We start from the raw sequence: 17830 nt of genomic DNA, 5'->3' as shown, positions 1-17830 counted from the left end.
ATTATACAATGACATAATCTATAATCAGGCATTTATTCTATTAATTCATATTTATAATAATTTATATCGTTTATAAATCATGACATATTATTATTATTATTATTATTATTATTATTATTATTATTATTATTATTATTATTATTATTATTAAAATTATTATTAATATTATTATTAACCCCAATTCCCATTATTATCTCTATCACTGGGTGACATTTTGAGCTCCTCTCTAACCCCCCCAGACCTCACCTCCTGGATTGCTCCAAACCCAGGAATTCCCCCCAAAACGGAGCCGCCCCGAGGGGGCAAAGCGCCCCGGGGGCTGCAGAAGGGGCCGCGCTCGGACCCCTTCGGGGGTTCTGGCGGTCCCGGTTCGGTTCTGGTGCCGGTCCCGGTTCTGGTGCTGGTCCCGGTTCCGGTGCCGGTTCTGAGCCCCGCGCTGTGCCCCCGCCAGGTGGGGAAGGGCTGCTGCGCGGCTCTGAAGGCGATGGGATCCATCGTGTACGTGACCGAGATCGACCCCATCTGCGCGCTGCAGGCCTGGTGAGTCCCTGACGGGTTTTCTTTTTTTTTGTTTTTTTCCCTTTTTTTTGCTTTTATTTCTTTTTTTTTTTCCTTTTTTCCTTTTTTTTCCCCTTTTTTTGCTTTTATTTCTTTTTTTTTTCCTTTTTTTCTTTTCTTTTTTCCTTTTTTCCTTGTGCTTCTTCTCCTTTCCTTTTTTCTCTTTTTCTTTTTTCTTTTTTTCCTCTTTTTTCTTTTTCTTTTTTTTTTCTTTTATTTCTTCTCTTTTTTTCCTTTTTTTCTTTTTCTTTCCTTTTTTCTCTTTTCTTTCCTTTTTTCTTTTTTCTTTTTCTTTTTTCTTTTTTTTCCTTTTATTTCTTCTTTTTTTTCTTTTTTCTTTTTTTCCTTTTATTTCTTCTCTTTTTTTTCCTTTTTTTCTTTTTGTTCTTTTTTCTCTTTTCTTTCCTTTTTTCTTTTTTCTTTTTGTTTTCTTCTTTTTCTTTTTCCCTTTTTCCTTTTATTTCTTCTCATTTTATTTTTTCTCTTTGTTTTCTTTTTTCTCTTTTCTTTTTTTCTTTTCTTTTTCTTTTTTCTTTTTTTCTTTTTATTTCTTCTCTTTTTCTTTTTCCTTTTTTTGTTTTTTTCTTTTTTTTCTCTTTTCTTTCCTTTTTTCTTTTTTCTTTTTTCCTTTTTTCCTTTTATTTCTTTTCTTTTTCCTTTTTCTTTTCCTTTTTTCTTTTTGTTCTTTTTTTCTTTTTCTTTTTCTTTTTTCTCTTTTCCTTTTTTCTTTTTTCTTTTTTCTTTTTCTTTTTTTCCTACTTTTCTTTTTTCTTTTTGTTTTCTTCTTTTTCTTTTTCCCTTTTTCCTTTTATTTCTTCTCTTTTTCTTTTTTCTTTTTGTTTTCTTTTTTCTCTTTTCTTTTATTTCTTTTCTTTTTCTTTTTTCCTTTCTTCTTTTTCCTTTTTTTTCTTTTTTCTTTTTTCGTTTTCTTTTTTTTCTACTTTTCTTTTTTCTTTTTGTTTTCTTTTTCTTTTCTTTCCTCTTTTTTTTTTCTTTTTTCTTTTTTTTTCCTTTAATTTCTTTTCTTTTTCTTTTTTTCTCTTTTTTTTTCTTTTTTTTCTTTTTTTCTTTTTTTTTTTCTTTTTTTTTTTTTCTTTTTCTTTTTTTTTTTTTTTCCTTCCTTTTTCCCAAGAAACCCACAACCAGAGCATTCTGGGCAGTGCTGCCTCCCCAGAGGGATGCTGGGGAGGGGATTGTTCTGCTGGGGAGGGGGTTCTGGCTTCTCAGCACCCTTTGAGGCACCCAGCTCCCTGCTGTAGTCAGGAAAATTCCCTGCACTCAAACATCACCCGGGCTGCCCCGAGTGCAGCTCCCAAAATCACCACAGTGCCCAAGAGTTTAACAGCAGAGCCTTGAAGGAGCTTTAATGGCAGAGAATCAACAAATGGGTTGGGAAGGACCTCAAAGCTCCCCCAGTGCCCCCCCTGCCATGGGCAGGGACCCCTCCCCCAGCCCAGGGGGCTCCAAACCCACCCAAAGTGTCCATGAAAGCTTCCAGGGATGAGGGAACCCTAATTAATGCTCCTTGACTTAATGAGCATGGAATCCTGGAAGGGTTTGGGTTGGAGGGGACCTTAAAGCTCCTCCAGTCCCAAGGGGACAATGCAGGGACCCCTCCCCCAGCCCAGGGGGCTCCAAGCCCCATCCAACCTTCAACCCCTCCAGGGATGGGGCAGCCACAGCTTCTGGGGGCAACCTGGGCACCCAGGGGCTCAGCACCCTCACCCCAAACAATTTCTCCCTCCCTCCCTCCCTGCCCAAGAAACAGAATCCTGGAATGGTTTGGGTTGGAAGAGAACTGAAAGCTCAGCTCATTCCAACCCCCCTGCCATGGGCAGGGACACCTCCCTCCCAGATTGCTCCAAGCCCCATCCAACCTGGCTTTGAACACTGCCAGGGATGGGGCAGAGACTCTTTTCCTGGGCAACCTGGTTCTAAAGCTCAGCACCCTCACCCCAAACAATTTCTCCCTCCCTCCCTCCCTGCCCAAGATCTCCTCTCCATCTCCCCTCTCCCAGCTGCAAACCCTTCCCCCTCGGAGGGTCCCATCCCTCCAGGCCCTTGTCCCAAGTCCCTCCCCAGCTTTCCTGGAGCCCCTTCAGGCACTGGAAGGTGCTCTAAGGTCTCCCCATGGGATCCTTCTCTTCTCCAGCCTCAACACCCCCAACTCTCTCAGCCAGTCCTGGTAGGAGACAGGATTGGAAGTATGGAATAACATGGCTGGAAAGGATGCCAGGAGTGAAGTTTGACCTTTGCAGAGCATCCTGGGGCTTTGCTGTGCTGCCCCCCCCTCACACAGGGGATATTTTGGGTTCTCTGATCACCCACCCCTCACAAACCTCCCCCTTGGTAGCACTGGGATCTCCCCTTGCAATCCCACACTGCAATCCCAGCTCATTCCCTCCAGGGGAAGGAGGTTTTGGTGCTGGGATGCTGCTTCCCCATCCCAAGTGATGATTGAGTGAAGTGATTGAGTCCATCAGCAGCAAATTTGCAGATGACACTAAGCTGGGGGGAAGTGTGGATCAGCTGGAAGGCAGGAGGGCTCTGCAGAGGGACCTGGACAGACTGGAGAGTTGGGCTGATCCCAAGGGGATGAGGTTCAACATTCCAAGTGCTGGGTCCTGCACTTTGGCCACAACAACCCCATGGGGAGCTCCAGGCTGGGCACAGAGTGGCAGAAAGGGAGCTGGGAGTCTGGATTGCCAGGAAGCTGAAGAGGAGGCAGCAGTGTGCCCAGGTGGCCAAGAAGGCCAATGGCATCCTGGGCTGGCTCAGGAACAGCGTGGCCAGCAGGTCCAGGGAAGGGATTCTGCCCCTGTGCTCAGCCCTGGGGAGGCCACAGCTTGAGTCCTGTGTCCAGTTCTGGGCCCCTCAGCTCAGGAAGGAGATTGAGGTGCTGGAGCAGGTCCAAAGGAGGCAACTGGGCTGGGGAAGGGATCCAGCACAGATCCTCTGAGGAGAGGCTGAGGGAGCTGGGGGTGTTGAGGCTGGAGAAGAGGAGGCTCAGGGGAGACCTCATCACTCTCTCCAACTCCCTGAAAGGAGGTTGGAGCCAGGGGGGGGTTGGGCTCTGCTCCCAGGCAACTCTCAGCAAGACAAGAGGGCACAAGAGGTCTCAAGTTGTGCCAGGGGAGGTTTAGGTTGGACATGAGAAAGAATTTCTTTCTGGAGAGGGTGATGAGGCATTGGAATGGGCTGCCCAGGGAAGGGGTGGATTCTCCATCCCTGGAGATATTTCCAAAGAGCCTGGATGTGGCACTCAGTGCCATGGGCTGGGAACTGCAGTGGGAGTGGATCAAGGGTTGGACTTGATGAGCTCTGAGGTCCCTTCCAACCCAGCCAGTTCTAGGATTCTATGATTCTATGATGAAAGCAGAGACCCCAAAAACCACCTGGAGAATAATTCAACCCTCAGCCTCTTCCTACCAGCAAGCTCCCAAAGGCTGAGGAAACTAATGAGCCCTGCTTCATTAGCAGAGCTGATCAGCTTCCCACTTTGCTTTGCAACCTTTCCAAGTAGCACATCCAGCCCCCCTGGCATTAATTTGGTGCTGAATTTGGTGTTTTACAGCAAAAAACCTTCCCTGCCTCTGCAAAGCAACGTGCAGCCCCTCTCCTGAGGAGGCTGCAGTGGGGGAAAAGAAACAGCAAATGGGACACACACAGGAAAAGAATTACTTTTTTTAAAAAAAAATAATATATATATATATAGTAACTATGATTTTTCAGCTTGTCAGAATCACAGAAATAAGGTTTTTGGGGGAGGGCTGTCAACAAATGCTAAAAAAACCCAAGCTTGCCCTTGTTACCTGATGCTCTGGATGTACCTTGCTGGGTGAAAGCAGGGAAGAGGTGAGTGCTGCACATTCCTAAAGCTCCTGGAGGTGCCCAAACAGGGATTTACAAAGTTAATGATGGGTTTGGGGTGCTGGGGTGGGACTGAAAATGATCTAAATCTGTATCAGACAGGATCCTGTCCCAGCTGCTGGGTGTGCTCTGCAGCTTTGAACAAGCTCAGTTGGAAATGGGGATTTGCAGCTGTGGAGGCTCAGCAGAAAACCTTGATTTTCTTTTCACTTCTCCCAAAACAGTCCCAAACCCTCCAGGTTTGCTCCAGAAACCTCCCTGGTGGGGTGGGACACGTGGGCCTTGGCTCTGGTGTTAGGAAATGAAAATGAGTGTCTGAAAAACAACTGATGGGTTGGTTTTTTTTTTTGGTTGGTTTTTTTTTTTTTGTTTTTTTTTTTTTTTTTCCCTATTTCTGGGATGTTTTTCCTGCTTCTCAAACTACTTTCCACTACTTTCAGCATGGATGGATTCAGGCTTGTGAAGCTCAATGAAGTCATCAGACAAGTTGACATCGTCATCACCTGCACAGGTACGTGGGCCCCAGGGAGGGAGGAGGGGGCAGGGAGGGTGCACAGCCCATGATTGAGTCCATCTTTTTCCAAAGGAAAGGGTAAAAAAAAAAACAAAATAAAATGATGGGGAGAGGGAACGTGGGTGTTCATTAGGGATATCACTGTCTGGCAGGGAACAAGAACGTGGTGACCAGGGAACATCTGGATCGGATGAAGAACAGCTGCATTGTCTGCAACATGGGGCACTCCAACACTGAGATTGATGTGGTGAGCAGGGGACAAGTGGTGGGAGCAGGGATGGCTGGGCTGGTGCAGCTTTTGGGACCCTTTTCCAGCCGTGTCTGACCGGTGCCACATCAGCAAGAACCTGGGAGGAAAGAAAATAATCCACTGCCCCCCGTGCCAGCATTATTCCTGAGATCCTAAATGATGCCAGGGAGCCAGACAAGCTGCTGGTGTAGTGTTTGGTATCCAGCAGCATCATTCCTTCCCCTGGAGGGTCAGCAAACTGTTGGGTTCCATGACCCTAAAGGTCCTTTCCAACCCAAATGATTCCCTGATTCTTTGAGCCACCATCTCCAGCTCTTCTGCTTTCCTGGTCCTGTTCCCACTAAGACCCAGCTAGAAGTTCCTCACACCCAACCCTCCCAAAATGGGCTGATCTGTGCCTAGAGAGGAGCAAAAAACCAGGAGGGTCTTGTCTGAGGGTCAGGGGAGAATATCTTGGGCAAACCCAAGGGCTTAAAACCATTTTCTGGGCTGCTGAGCCCACCTGGCTGGGAAGAAGTGATCACAACCCTGACCTGGAATCCTCTTCAGCCAGAAAAGCTCAAACAAGAAGTTGTCCTGGGAGCTTTGATGTGCTGGAATCATAAAAATAATCCCAGGTGCTGATTCATGAAGGTTTCATTGCATTGGGACTGCAACCAGACCTAAAGGAAATTAGGAGCTCAGGACAATAAGTTGCTTCCTCTTCACTTCCCTATTATGTAGGATTTTTGGTCTTTTGCCAGAACTTTGAACTATTTTAACGTGTTTTTTGGGTTTTTTTTTTTTTTTCCAGGCCAGCCTGCGTACCCCTGAGCTGACCTGGGAGAGGGTGAGGTCTCAGGTGGACCATGTCATCTGGCCAGATGGGAAGAGAATAGTCCTTCTGGCAGAGGTGAGTGGCAGGCAAAGGAGCAGGAATTGCAACCTGGTCTCTGCTGCTGGAGGAAGAAATGAAAAGTTGGATGAGCAAAGCAGATCCAGAAATCCTCTCTTTGGGCCTCAGCAGCTCAGCCTCTGGTTGGAAGGTTTGGTGGCATTACAGAAAAAGTTGTGGGTTTCTTTATCCCACTCCAGGGTATGGATCTGGAGGGATTCAGCCTGGAGCAGAGGAGGCTGAGGGGAGACCTTCTGGCTCTCTGCAACCCCCTGAGAGGAGGTTGGAGCCAGGGGGGGTCGGGCTCTGCTCCCAAGGAACAAGGGATGGGACAAGAGGAACTTTTGGCACAACTCAAGTGGTGCCAGGGGAGGTTTAGGTTGGAGCTGGGGAAGAATTTCTCCCTGGAAAGGGTTGTCAGGGCCTGGCCCAGGCTGCCCAGGGCAGGGCTGGAGTCCCCATCATCCCTGGGGGGGGTTTCAGAGCCTGGGGATGTGGGGATGAAGGACAAGGGATGCGGGGTGATCTTGGCACTTCTGGGATTACCATTTGGACTCCATGATCCCTCTTAGAGTTCTTTTCCAACCAGAACTACCCCATGATTCTCCTAAGTGGTGTTTCAGCCCTGAAAGGACACATTTCACTGGTGGTTCCTGTACCTTCTGTAGGGTCAGGAGTTGGGTTTGGTGCCATCCTGAGGTCACCACCACATTTTTTGCTTCCCAGGGCCGCCTGCTGAACCTGAGCTGCTCCACTGTCCCCACCTTCGTCCTCTCCATCACTGCCACCACCCAGGTGAGTGGGGTTTGGGTTCATCTCCCTCCCTGGTGGGCAGCAGTCACTTACCTGAGTGTTTTCTCCACCCAGGCTCTGGCTCTGATAGAGCTCTACAACGCTCCCGAAGGCCGCTACAAGCAGGACGTGTACCTACTGCCCAAAAAAATGGGTAAAGGGGCCCTGGGTGCCTTCTCTGGTTTCAGTTGGACATGGATCAGGGGGGAGGTTTTGGGAGCCAGGGCAATGCAGCCTCCTGGGCTCTGGTTTTGACCTCCCTGCCAAGCTCAGGCTCTCCCAGCGAGTTCTTCCCTGAGCTCTCCGTGGGAATCCAGCTGCAGGGATGGGGGGATTTTCATGGAGAGCTTCTGCCCCCAGAGCTGAGAGGAAATGGGGGCTCTGACCAACAGCTCTGCCAGCAGAACCCCCTCCTGAGGACACAAGCTGGACTGGCCATGCTTTTACTGTAAAATTAGACTTTTCTGGGGGGCCTCACTCTCTACAGCTCCCTAAGAGGAGGTTGGAGCCAGGGGGGGTCGGGCTCTGCTCCCAAGGAACAAGGGATGGGACAAGAGGAACTTTTGGCACAACTCAAGTGGTGCCAGGGGAGGTTTAGGTTGGAGCTGGGGAAGAATTTCTCCCTGGAAAGGGTTGTCAGGGCCTGGCCCAGGCTGCCCAGGGCAGGGCTGGAGTCCCCATCAGCCCTGGGGGGGTTTCAGAGCCTGGGGATGTGGGGATGAGGGACATGGGGTGGGGGAAGGGTTGGACTCCATGAACTTAAATGTCTTCCCCAACCAAAAAAAATCTGATGATTCCATACTCGTCAGAGAAACGACTCCAGCACGGGGCTCTAAATCCCTCTGCCAGCAGAAACAACCCAGATCTTTGGGGTAGAAATCTCAGTCCTGGGTTTCCAAGTCCCTGAGACTCCAAAGCACCCAAAACTCTGCACCTTCAGCCCCAACTGGTGCTGATAATGGTTGGATTTAATGACCTTAAAGCTCCTTTCCAACCAAAATCATTCTGTGATTCTGTGATTCTATGATTTTTGATGTTTTATTTTTTGAGACCAGGTGCAGCTTGTCCCTGGCTGTCACCTCCCAGAAATACCCAGGGGCTCCTGCACCACTAGAGCTCCCCAGCTTGCCCGAGGCTTCACACAGCAGCAGACCCAGGAGTATTTTTAGACACAGAAATATAAATATACACCCATAAAAGGGTATTTCAGAGAAAGGTTTTCCTCCTCTAGCTGAGCAGAGGTGAGAGCCTGTTTGGTTTTCCCCGTTCAGGGCAAAAAGCAGTCCTGTAATTTAGCATGGAGGGTGGGAGAAGTGATGCCAATCCCAGCTGGGGCTTTAGGGACCTGGAGCACAGCAGAAGAGGTCTCATTGCCTTCCCCTCCTCCTACTAACAAGCTTTGGGATCATTTCAGATGAGTACGTGGCCAGCCTTCACCTCCCAACCTTCGATGCCCACCTGACAGAATTAACAGATGAACAAGCAAAATACCTGGGGCTGAATAAGAATGGACCTTTCAAACCAAACTACTACAGGTGCAGCCCCCCAACCTCTCTCCTTTTCCTGCCACCACTGTCTGGGTGTGTGTGGGGTGGGCAGGAGGGTTCCATCCCCCCCTTAGAAGACCCCTTGGGGTTTTCTGAGAATTCCCAGTCTGGCCAGGATGGGGCTGGAGCTGTGGCACAGAGCCCTTGGCAGGACATGAGCCCTTTGTCTCTGGCAGCAGCTGTCACCCTGACGTGGCAAAAGACAGAGTGGTGCCACCAGGCTGAGTGGGGTGACAGTTATTTTCAAATTTATTTCAATTTTATTTAAAATTTTTATGAAGTTTGAGGAAGGATGAGCTCAGCTCCTCAGCCCTCCTCCTCCTCCTCCTTTTCCTCCTCCTCCCCCAGCACCCCCCAAAATAAAAACAAGTTTTAGGATGAGCCCCTGAGTCACTGCCATTTCTGGGCTTATGTGTTGTAGCCAATGCTGCAACGTGGGTTTTTTTTTTTTTTTAACCATTTTGTGGTTTGCACAAAACCAGAGCAGCTTGTTGGGGGGGGGGGGGTTGAGCCCCACATCATTTTCCTGCTGGAAAAAGCATTTTCTTGGTGTGTGAGTCCTCAGGGCTCACATGAGAGCAAAGCTGCACCAAAATGCTTCAGGTTTGGGGTTTAGGGGGTGTTGCCTGATCCTGAAATTGTGGGGTTTTTTTGTCCTGCCCTGGGTTATGTGCAGAATTAGGGTGCTGCCACCCAGCCATGCCCTCCCTCCCCTGGGGGAATTTCCACCAGTTCAATTTTCTTCACCCAATTTTGGCTTCTGACCTCCCCAGGAGTGTGGTTTGTCCCACCCCTGGTGATGTTGGGATAAGGAGGGGGTCACAGGAAATTCCCTGCATTGATGGAGAGCTCAAACATCCCCTCCCCATGCATCCTGAGGTGCAGATGGACTCAGAAAGCTTCAGTTGGTGTCCTGCAGGAATTGCAGCCTCCAGATACCAAAGAATCACATTTTCTGCTTATCCTGGTGTGTAGGGCAGGAGGTGGAAGGAGATTTCCAGGTGCACTTTTAGCCTGGATCTGACAGGGCTTTAGACTTCATCCCCGTGCAGCTCAGCAGCTTCATTAAAGCAAGCACCTCCCTCCTTCCAGGTGGTTTTATTCATGATATAAATCATCTGCTCTGAGTTCCCAGTCCAGTGAGAACTTCTTGATTAATTCAACCAGTTTGAGCCAGGATTTGGTGTTTCTGGAGTTTGCTCTTGCACTTTTGGTGCATCCTCACTGGCTCCTGGGCTGATGTTGCAGCAAACTGATGGGACTGTTCACTGTGAGGGTGAAGTTCTCCCCCATGAGGGGGGTGAGACCCTGGCACAGGGTGCCCAGAGAGGTGGTGGGAGCCCCATCCATCCCTGGAAGTTTATAAGGCCAGGTTGGGTGGGGCTTGGAGCCCCCTGGGCTGGTGGGAGGTGTCCCTGCCCATGGCAGGGGGGTTGGGACTGGATGAGCTTAAAGGTCCCTTCCAACTCTGAAAATTCCATAATTCTATCACTCAGTCCTTGAATTGATTGGGCAGGAGGCCATGGCCAAGCAGTGAAATATCCCATGGTATTTGTGGGGGAGGAGATGAGGATTGAGTCCCTTTCTAAATCATTTCTTTCCTTGGTGTTCCAAAATACACTGAGATGATGCTTCCCATCTCTTCCCTCCAAGCTGCTCACCGAACCCCTCATTTTTTTGCCCACAACGTGCTCACCAAACCCCTCATTTTTTTCTTCTCCTTTCCCCCCAAGCTGTTCACCAAACCCCTCATTTTTTTCTTCTCCTTTCCCCCCAAGCTGTTCACCAAACCCCTCATTTTTTTCTTCTCCTTTCCCCCCAAGCTGTTCACCAAACCCCTCATTTTTTTCCTCTCCTTTCCCCCCAAGCTGCTCACCAAACCCCTCATTTTTTTTCCTCCTTTCCCCCCAACCTGCTCACCAAACCCCTCATTTTTTTTCTCTCCTCCCCCCCAAGCTGCTCACCAAACCCCTCAATTTTTCTTCTCCTTTCTCCCCAACCTGCTCACCAAACCCCTCATTTTTTTCCCTCCAAGCTGCTCACCAAACCCCTCATTTTTTTCCTCTCCTTTCCCCCCAAGCTGTTCACCAAACCCCTCATTTTTTTCCTCTTCTTCCCCCCAAGCTGCTCACCAAACCCCTCATTTTTTTTCCTCCTTTCCCCCCAAGCTGCTCACCAAACCCCTCATTTTTTCCTCTCCTTTCCCCCCAACCTACTCACCAAACCCCTCATTTTTTTCCCCCCAAGCTGTTCACCAAACCCCTCATTTTTTCCTCTCCTTTCCCCCCATGCTGCTCACCAAACCCTCATTTTTTCCTCTCCTTTCCCCCAACCTGCTCACCAAACCCCTCATTTTTTCCTCTTCTTTCCCCCAAGCTGCTCACCAAACCCCTCATTTTTTCCTCTCTTTTTCCCCAACCTACTCACCAAACCCCTCATTTTTTTCCTCTCCTTTCCCCCCAAGCTGCTCACCAAACCCCTCATTTTTTCCTCCTTTTCCCCAAAGCTGCTCACCAAACCCCTCATTTTTTTCCTCTCCTTTCCCCCAAGCTGTTCACCAAACCCCTCATTTTTTCCTCCTTTTCCCCAAAGCTGTTCACCAAACCCCTCATTTTTTTCCCCCGAAGCTGCTCACCAAACCCCTCATTTTTTTCCTCTCCTTTCCCCCAAAGCTGCTCACCAAACCCCTCATTTTTTTCCCCCCAGGCTGTTCACCAAACCCCTCATTTTTTTCCTCTTTTTCCCCCCCCAAGCTGCTCAACAAACCCCTCATTTTTCTCCTCCTTTCCCCCCAACCTGCTCACCAAACCCCTCATTTTTTTCCTCTCCTTTCCCCCCAACCTACTCACCAAACCCCTCATTTTTTTCCCCCCAAGCTGTTCACCAAACCCCTCATTTTTTCCTCTCCTTTTCCCCCAACCTGCTCACCAAACCCCTCATTTTTTCCTCTTTTTCCCCCCAACCTGCTCACCAAACCCCTCATTTTTTCCTCTTCTTTCCCCCCCCAAGCTGCTCACCAAACCCCTCATTTTTTTCCTCTTTTTCCCCCCAACCTGCTCACCAAACCCCTCATTTTTTTCCTCTCTTTTTCCCCAACCTGCTCACCAAACCCCTCATTTTTCTCCTCCTTTCCCCCCAAGCTACTCACCAAACCCCTCTTTTTTTTCCTCTTCTTTCCCCCCCCAACCTGCTCACCAAACCCCTCATTTTTTCCTCTTCTTTCCCCCAACCTGCTCACCAAACCCCTCATTTTTTTCCTCCTTTCCCCCCAACCTGCTCACCAAACCCCTCATTTTTTTCCTCTTTTTCCCCCCAGATATTAAGTTCCTGCTGCTGCATCCCAGAGAATCGTGAGGAACAAGACCCCAAATCTTTTCTCAACTACTGTACAGGATGAAGCAGCACAAGCTTCCTAAGTTAGAGCTGGGCTTGCTCACATAGTAGACAGTGTGTTTTAGGTTATTTATTTATTAAATTAGAATACTGTACATGCAGCCTCTGCCACTGGTGTTCGTCCTGCCGCGGGACTGGGAGACGGTGGAGTTCTTTCCCTTTGTTTCATTTTGTTGCATTTTTATTTTATTTTTGGTTCTCTTGGGGTTGTCTTGGTTTTTTTTTTTCTTGGTTTTTTCGGGGCTGGAGGGAGAGGCAAGGAAGAAGCTGGTGGGAAGGAAGGAGTGGCTGCCACCTACTCAGAAGGCTCCGTCGTCGCCCTTCAGCCGACGCTCACGACGGGACCGCGGGGACCCAGCTTGGAGGTCGGACGTTGCTTTTGCTTTTGGTTTCCTTCCCATCCCAGAGCTTCTTCCAGCCAAGCAGGACCCTGGCAGGAGTGAGATCCAACTGGAGAGGAGGCCAGCTTTGGGATTTTCATGCCACTTGTTAAATCCTCCTCGCTACCGACCAAGGGGCCCCCTCGGCAGCGACGCGGCCGGCGCTGGAGAAACCTCTTGGAATTCTTTGGAATTCTTCTTGCCCTCTCCAAGGGATGGTTCCACCAGTGAGTTGGTGAACTTTTGCCTTAGCACTGCAGAAAGCTGTAATGAAGGGGTCTGGTTGTTGGCAGGGATGGGATTTGGGAGGGCAGAGGTGGTGATGGGTGGGTCCTACTCTACCCCCGCTCCCTTCGTCACAGCTCTGCAGTATTTTTCCTGCTGCTTACATTAAGAGTGCCAACCTCCTATGGTTCAACCAAAGTTGTGTTCCTGGTGGGGCTCCAGTGCTGGTGGAAAAGCAACCTCACCAACAAATGCTGCTCACGTGTTGGGGAGCTCTTCCAAACCCAAGCAGAGCTCGTTGGCCATCCCTGGCTGGGAGGCCCCTCATCCATGCAAGGTTTTTTTCTCCAGCTGAGTTTCCTCCTTGGAAATCTTCTGGAGGCTTATTTTCTAGTGCTATTTGTATGATAAAAAGCTGGAAATCCCTCCTGAGTGGGTGATGTGTGCCAGAGTAATCCCCACGGCTGCGTGGGGGGAAGAGTTCAGCACCAGTAAAACCCCTCCAGGCTCCTCCAGCCTCGATGCAGCAGAGCCAGAGGAGAACAAATTTGTCATATTTGCTGGTTTTTAGCTCAGAATGTTCCTCCTGAAGGCTGCAGACAGCATGGAATGTGCACCAAGGTGACTTTCCCAGTCTCCTTGTCCCATCAGAGTCCCTTTTATGGTTCACATGGAGAACTTGGTCCTTCTGAAATAAAACTGCCCGACCCCAGGAGCACGAAATCCTCTGTCCTGTGGCTGCTGTTTGGTGCCCAGGTCCCTCACCAGCTACAGGTTTTTGTTTTGCCCTCCTGGACTTCTTCACCACCATCAGAAAACTCTTGTGGCAGCTGCTTCACGGACAAGAAGGGAAAAAAAACTGGAATTATGGTCTTGGCAGCCAAGTCCTTCTGGAGGTCTGAAGTTATCTTGACCACAAGTGGCTTTGGAGCTTTGGTGTTCTCCTGGGCTGCAAGATTCCAAATTCCTCCTTCAAATTCCTCAAAAACGTGGAAGGAAGACCTTGAGAAGATCTGAGGGTTATGAGGAGATGTTGAGGCTTTGGCGTTCTCCTGGGCTGCAAGATTCCAAGTTCCTCCTTCAAATTCCTCAAAAAACTGGAAGGAAGACCTTGGGAAGACTTGAGAAGATCTGAGGGTTATGAGAAAGTCTTCAGTAATCCCCACGGCTGCGTGGGGGGAAGAGTTCAGCACCACTAAAACCCCTCCAGGCTCCTCCAGCCTCGATGCATCAGAGCCAGAGGAGAACAAATTTGTCATATTTGCTGGTTTTTAGCTCAGAATGTTCCTCCTGAAGGCTGCAGACAGCATGGAATGTGCACCAAGGTGACTTTCCCAGTCTCCTTGTCCCATCAGAGTCCCTTTTATGGTTCACATGGAGAACTTGGTCCTTCTGAAATAAAACTGCCCGACCCCAGGAGCACGAAATCCTCTGTCCTGTGGCTGCTGTTTGGTGCCCAGGTCCCTCACCAGCTACAGATTTTTTTTTTGCCCTCCTGGACTTCTTCACCACCATCAGAAAACTCTTTTGTGGCAGTTGCTTCACGCACAAGAAAGGAAAAAAAAAAACTGGAATTATGGTCTTGGCAGCCAAGTCCTTCTGGAGGTCTGAAGTTATCTTGACCACAAGTGGCTTTGGAGCTTTGGAGTTCTCCTGGGCTGCAAGATTCCAAATTCCTCCTTCAAATTCCTCAAAAACCTGGAAGGAAGACCTTGGGAAGACCTTGAGAAGATCTGAGGGCTATGAGAAGGCTTTCAGGAGATGTTGGGGCTTTGGCGTTCTCCTGGGCTACAAGATTCCAAATTCCTCAAAAACCTGGAAGGAAGACCTTGGGAAGACCTTGAGAAGACCTGAGGGCTATGAGGAGATGTTGGGGCTTTGGTGTTCTCCTGGGCTGCAAGATTCCAAGTTCTTCCTTCAAATTCCTTCAAAACCTGGAAGGAAGACCTTGGGAAGACTTGAGAAGACCTGAGGGCTATGAGAAAGTCTTCAGGAGATGTTGGGGCTTTGGACTTCTCCTGGGCTACAAGATTCCAAATTCCTCCTTCAAATTCCTCAAAAACCTGGAAGGAAGGCCTTGGGAAGACCTTGAGAAGATCTGAGGGCTATGAGAAGGCTTTCAGGAGATGTTGGCTTTCTCCTGGGCTGCAATATTCCAAATTCCTCCTTCAAATTCCTCAAAAACCTGGAAGGAAGACCTTGGGAAGACCTTGAGAAGATCTGAGGGCTATGAGAAGGCTTTCAGGAGATGTTGGGGCTTTGGTGTTCTCCTGGGCTCCAATATTCCAAATTTCTCCTTCAAATTCCTCAAAAAACTGGAAGGAAGGCCTTGGGAAGACCTTGAGAAGACCTGAGGGTTATGAGAAGGCTTTCAGGAGATGTTGGCTTTCTCCTGGGCTGCAAGATTCCAAGTTCCTCCTTCAAATTCCTCAAAAAACTGGAAGGAAGACCTTGGGAAGACCTTGAGAAGATCTGAGGGTTATGAGAAAGTCTTCAGTAATCCCCACGGCTGCGTGGGGGGAAGAGTTCAGCACCACTAAAACCCCTCCAGGCTCCTCCAGCCTCGATGCATCAGAGCCAGAGGAGAACAAATTTGTCATATTTGCTGGTTTTTAGCTCAGAATGTTCCTCCTGAAGGCTGCAGAGAGCATGGAATGTGCACCAAGGTGACTTTCCCAGTCTCCTTGTCCCATCAGAGTCCCTTTTATGGTTCACATGGAGAACTTGGTCCTTCTGAAATAAAACTGCCCGACCCCAGGAGCACGAAATCCTCTGTCCTGTGGCTGCTGTTTGGTGCCCAGGTCCCTCACCAGCTACAGATTTTTGTTTTGCCCTCCAAAAATCAATGGTGTTTTCTTCACCACCATCAGAAAACTCTTTTGTGGCAGCTGCTTCACGCACAAGAAGGGAAAAAAACCTGGAATTATGGTCTTGGCAGCCAAGTCCTTCTGGAGGTCTGAAGTCATCTTGACCACAAGTGGCTTTGGAGCAAGCGTTCTCCTGGGATGCAAGATTCCAAATTCCTCCTTCAAATTCCTCAAAAACGTGGAAAGAAGACCTTGGGAAGACCTTGAGAAGATCTGAGGGTTATGAGGAGATGTTGAGGCTTTGGCGTTCTCCTGGGCTGCAAGATTCCAACTTCCTCCTTCAAATTCCTCAAAAAACTGGAAGGAAGACCTTGGGAAGACCTTGAGAAGATCTGAGGGTTATGAGAAAGTCTTCAGTAATCCCCACGGCTGCGTGGGGGGAAGAGTTCAGCACCACTAAAACCCCTCCAGGCTCCTCCAGCCTCGATGCATCAGAGCCAGAGGAGAAGAAATTTGTCATATTTGCTGGTTTTTAGCTCAGAATGTTCCTCCTGAAGGCTGCAGACAGCATGGAATGTGCACCAAGGTGACTTTCCCAGTCTCCTTGTCCCATCAGAGTCCCTTTTATGGTTCACATGGAGAACTTGGTCCTTCTGAAGTAAAACTGCCCGACCCCGGGAGCACGAAATCCTCAGTCCTGTGGCTGCTGTTTGGTGCCCAGGTCCCTCACCAGCTACAGGTTTTTGTTTTGCCCTCCTGGACTTCTTCATCACCATCAGAAAACTCTTTTGTGGCAGCTGCTTCACGCACAAGAAGGGAAAAAAACCTGGAATTATGGTCTTGGCAGCCAAGTCCTTCTGGAGGTCTGAAGTCATCTTGACCACAAGTGGCTTTGGAGCAAGCGTTCTCCTGGGATGCAAGATTCCAAATTCCTCCTTCAAATTCCTCAAAAAACTGGAAGGAAGACCTTGGGAAGACCTTGAGAAGATCTGAGGGCTATGAGGAGATGTTGGGGCTTTGGTGTTCTCCTGGGCTGCAAGATTCCAAGTTCTTCCTTCAAATTCCTTCAAAACCTGGAAGGAAGACCTTGGGAAGACTTGAGAAGACCTGAGGGCTATGAGAAAGTCTTCAGGAGATGTTGGGGCTTTGGACTTCTCCTGGGCTATAAGATTCCAAATTCCTTCTTCAAATTCCTCAAAAAACTGGAAGGAAGACCTTGAGAAGACCTTAAGGCTATGAGAAGGCTTTCAGGAGATGTTGGGGCTTTGGCTTTCTCCTGGGCTCCAATATTCCAAGTTCCTCCTTCCAATTCCTCAAAAACCTGGAAGGAAGGCCTTGGGAAGACCTTGAGAAGATCTGAGGGCTTGAGAAAGTCTTCAGGAGATGTTGGGGCTTTGGAGTTCTGGGCTACAATATTCCAAGTTCCTCCTTCAAATTCCTCAAAAACCTGAAAAGAAGACCTTGGGAAGACCTTGAGAAGACCTGAGGGCTATGAGGAGATGTTGGGGCTTTGGTGTTCTCCTGGGCTCCAATATTCCAAATTCCTCCTTCAAATTCCTCAAAAAACTGGAAGGAAGACCTTGGGAAGACCTTGAGAAGACCTGAGGGCTATGAGAAAGTCTTCAGGAGATGTTGGGGCTTTGGTGTTCTCCTGGGCTCCAATATTCCAAATTCCTCAAAAACCTGGAAGGAAGACCTTGAGAAGATCTGAGGGCTATGAGGAGATGTTGGGGCTTTGGCGTTCTCCTGGGCTGCAAGATTCCAAGTTCTTCCTTCAAATTCCTTCAAAACCTGGAAGGAAGACCTTGGGAAGACTTGAGGAGATCTGAGGGCTATGAGAAAGTCTTCAGGAGATGTTGGGGCTTTGGAGTTCTCCTGGGCTATAAGATTCCAAATTCCTTCTTCAAATTCCTCAAAAAACTGGAAGGAAGACCTTGGGAAGACCTTGAGAAGACCTTAAGCCTATGAGAAGGCTTTCAGGAGATGTTGGGGCTTTGGTGTTCTCCTGGGCTCCAATATTCCAAATTTCTCCTTCAAATTCCTCAAAAAACTGGAAGGAAGGCCTTGGGAAGACTTGAGAAGACCTGAGGGCTATGAGAAAGTCTTCAGGAGATGTTGGGGCTTTGGACTTCTCCTGGGCTACAAGATTCCAAATTCCTCCTTCAAATTCCTCAAAAACCTGGAAGGAAGGCCTTGGGAAGACCTTGAGAAGACCGTAGGGCTATGAGGAGATGTTGGGGCTTTGGAGTTCTCCTGGGCTACAAGATTCCAAATTCTTCCTTCAAATTCCTCAAAAACCTGGAAGGAAGACCTTGGGAAGACCTTGAGAAGACCTGAGGGTTATGAGAAGGCTTTCAGGAGATGTTGGCTTTCTCCTGGGCTCCAATATTCCAAGTTCCTCCTTCAAATTCCTCAAAAACCTGGAAGGAAGGCCTTGGGAAGACCTTGAGAAGACCTGAGGGCTATGAGAAAGTCTTCAGGAGATGTTGGGGCTTTGGAGTTCTCCTGGGCTACAAGATTTCAAATTCCTCCTTGTAATTCCTCAAAAACCTGGAAGGAAGACCTTGGGAAGACCTTGAGAAGATCTGAGGGCTATGAGGAGATGTTGGGGCTTTGGTGT

General features: G+C 48.7%; 1 protein-coding gene across 1 annotated transcript in view; it reads left to right on the top strand.

Moving 5' to 3' along the window:
- Window positions 1-11893, top strand: part of AHCYL2 (adenosylhomocysteinase like 2) — a 99867-nt gene extending 87974 nt beyond the window's left edge. The window contains 8 exon segments of the mRNA XM_071734283.1: window positions 452-540; window positions 4869-4939; window positions 5095-5189; window positions 5986-6084; window positions 6793-6861; window positions 6934-7012; window positions 8273-8393; window positions 11722-11893. Of these exon segments, the coding sequence (XP_071590384.1) occupies window positions 452-540; window positions 4869-4939; window positions 5095-5189; window positions 5986-6084; window positions 6793-6861; window positions 6934-7012; window positions 8273-8393; window positions 11722-11728 (630 nt within the window). The 3' untranslated portion in view covers window positions 11729-11893.
- The last annotated feature ends 5937 nt before the right edge of the window (window positions 11894-17830 follow it).

Source organism: Heliangelus exortis, chromosome 1, assembly GCF_036169615.1.
Source record: "Heliangelus exortis chromosome 1, bHelExo1.hap1, whole genome shotgun sequence".
Lineage (NCBI taxonomy): Eukaryota > Metazoa > Chordata > Aves > Apodiformes > Trochilidae > Heliangelus > Heliangelus exortis.
The sequence above is the reverse complement of the archived record's forward strand: the minus strand, read 5'-3'. Positions and strand labels throughout refer to the sequence as shown.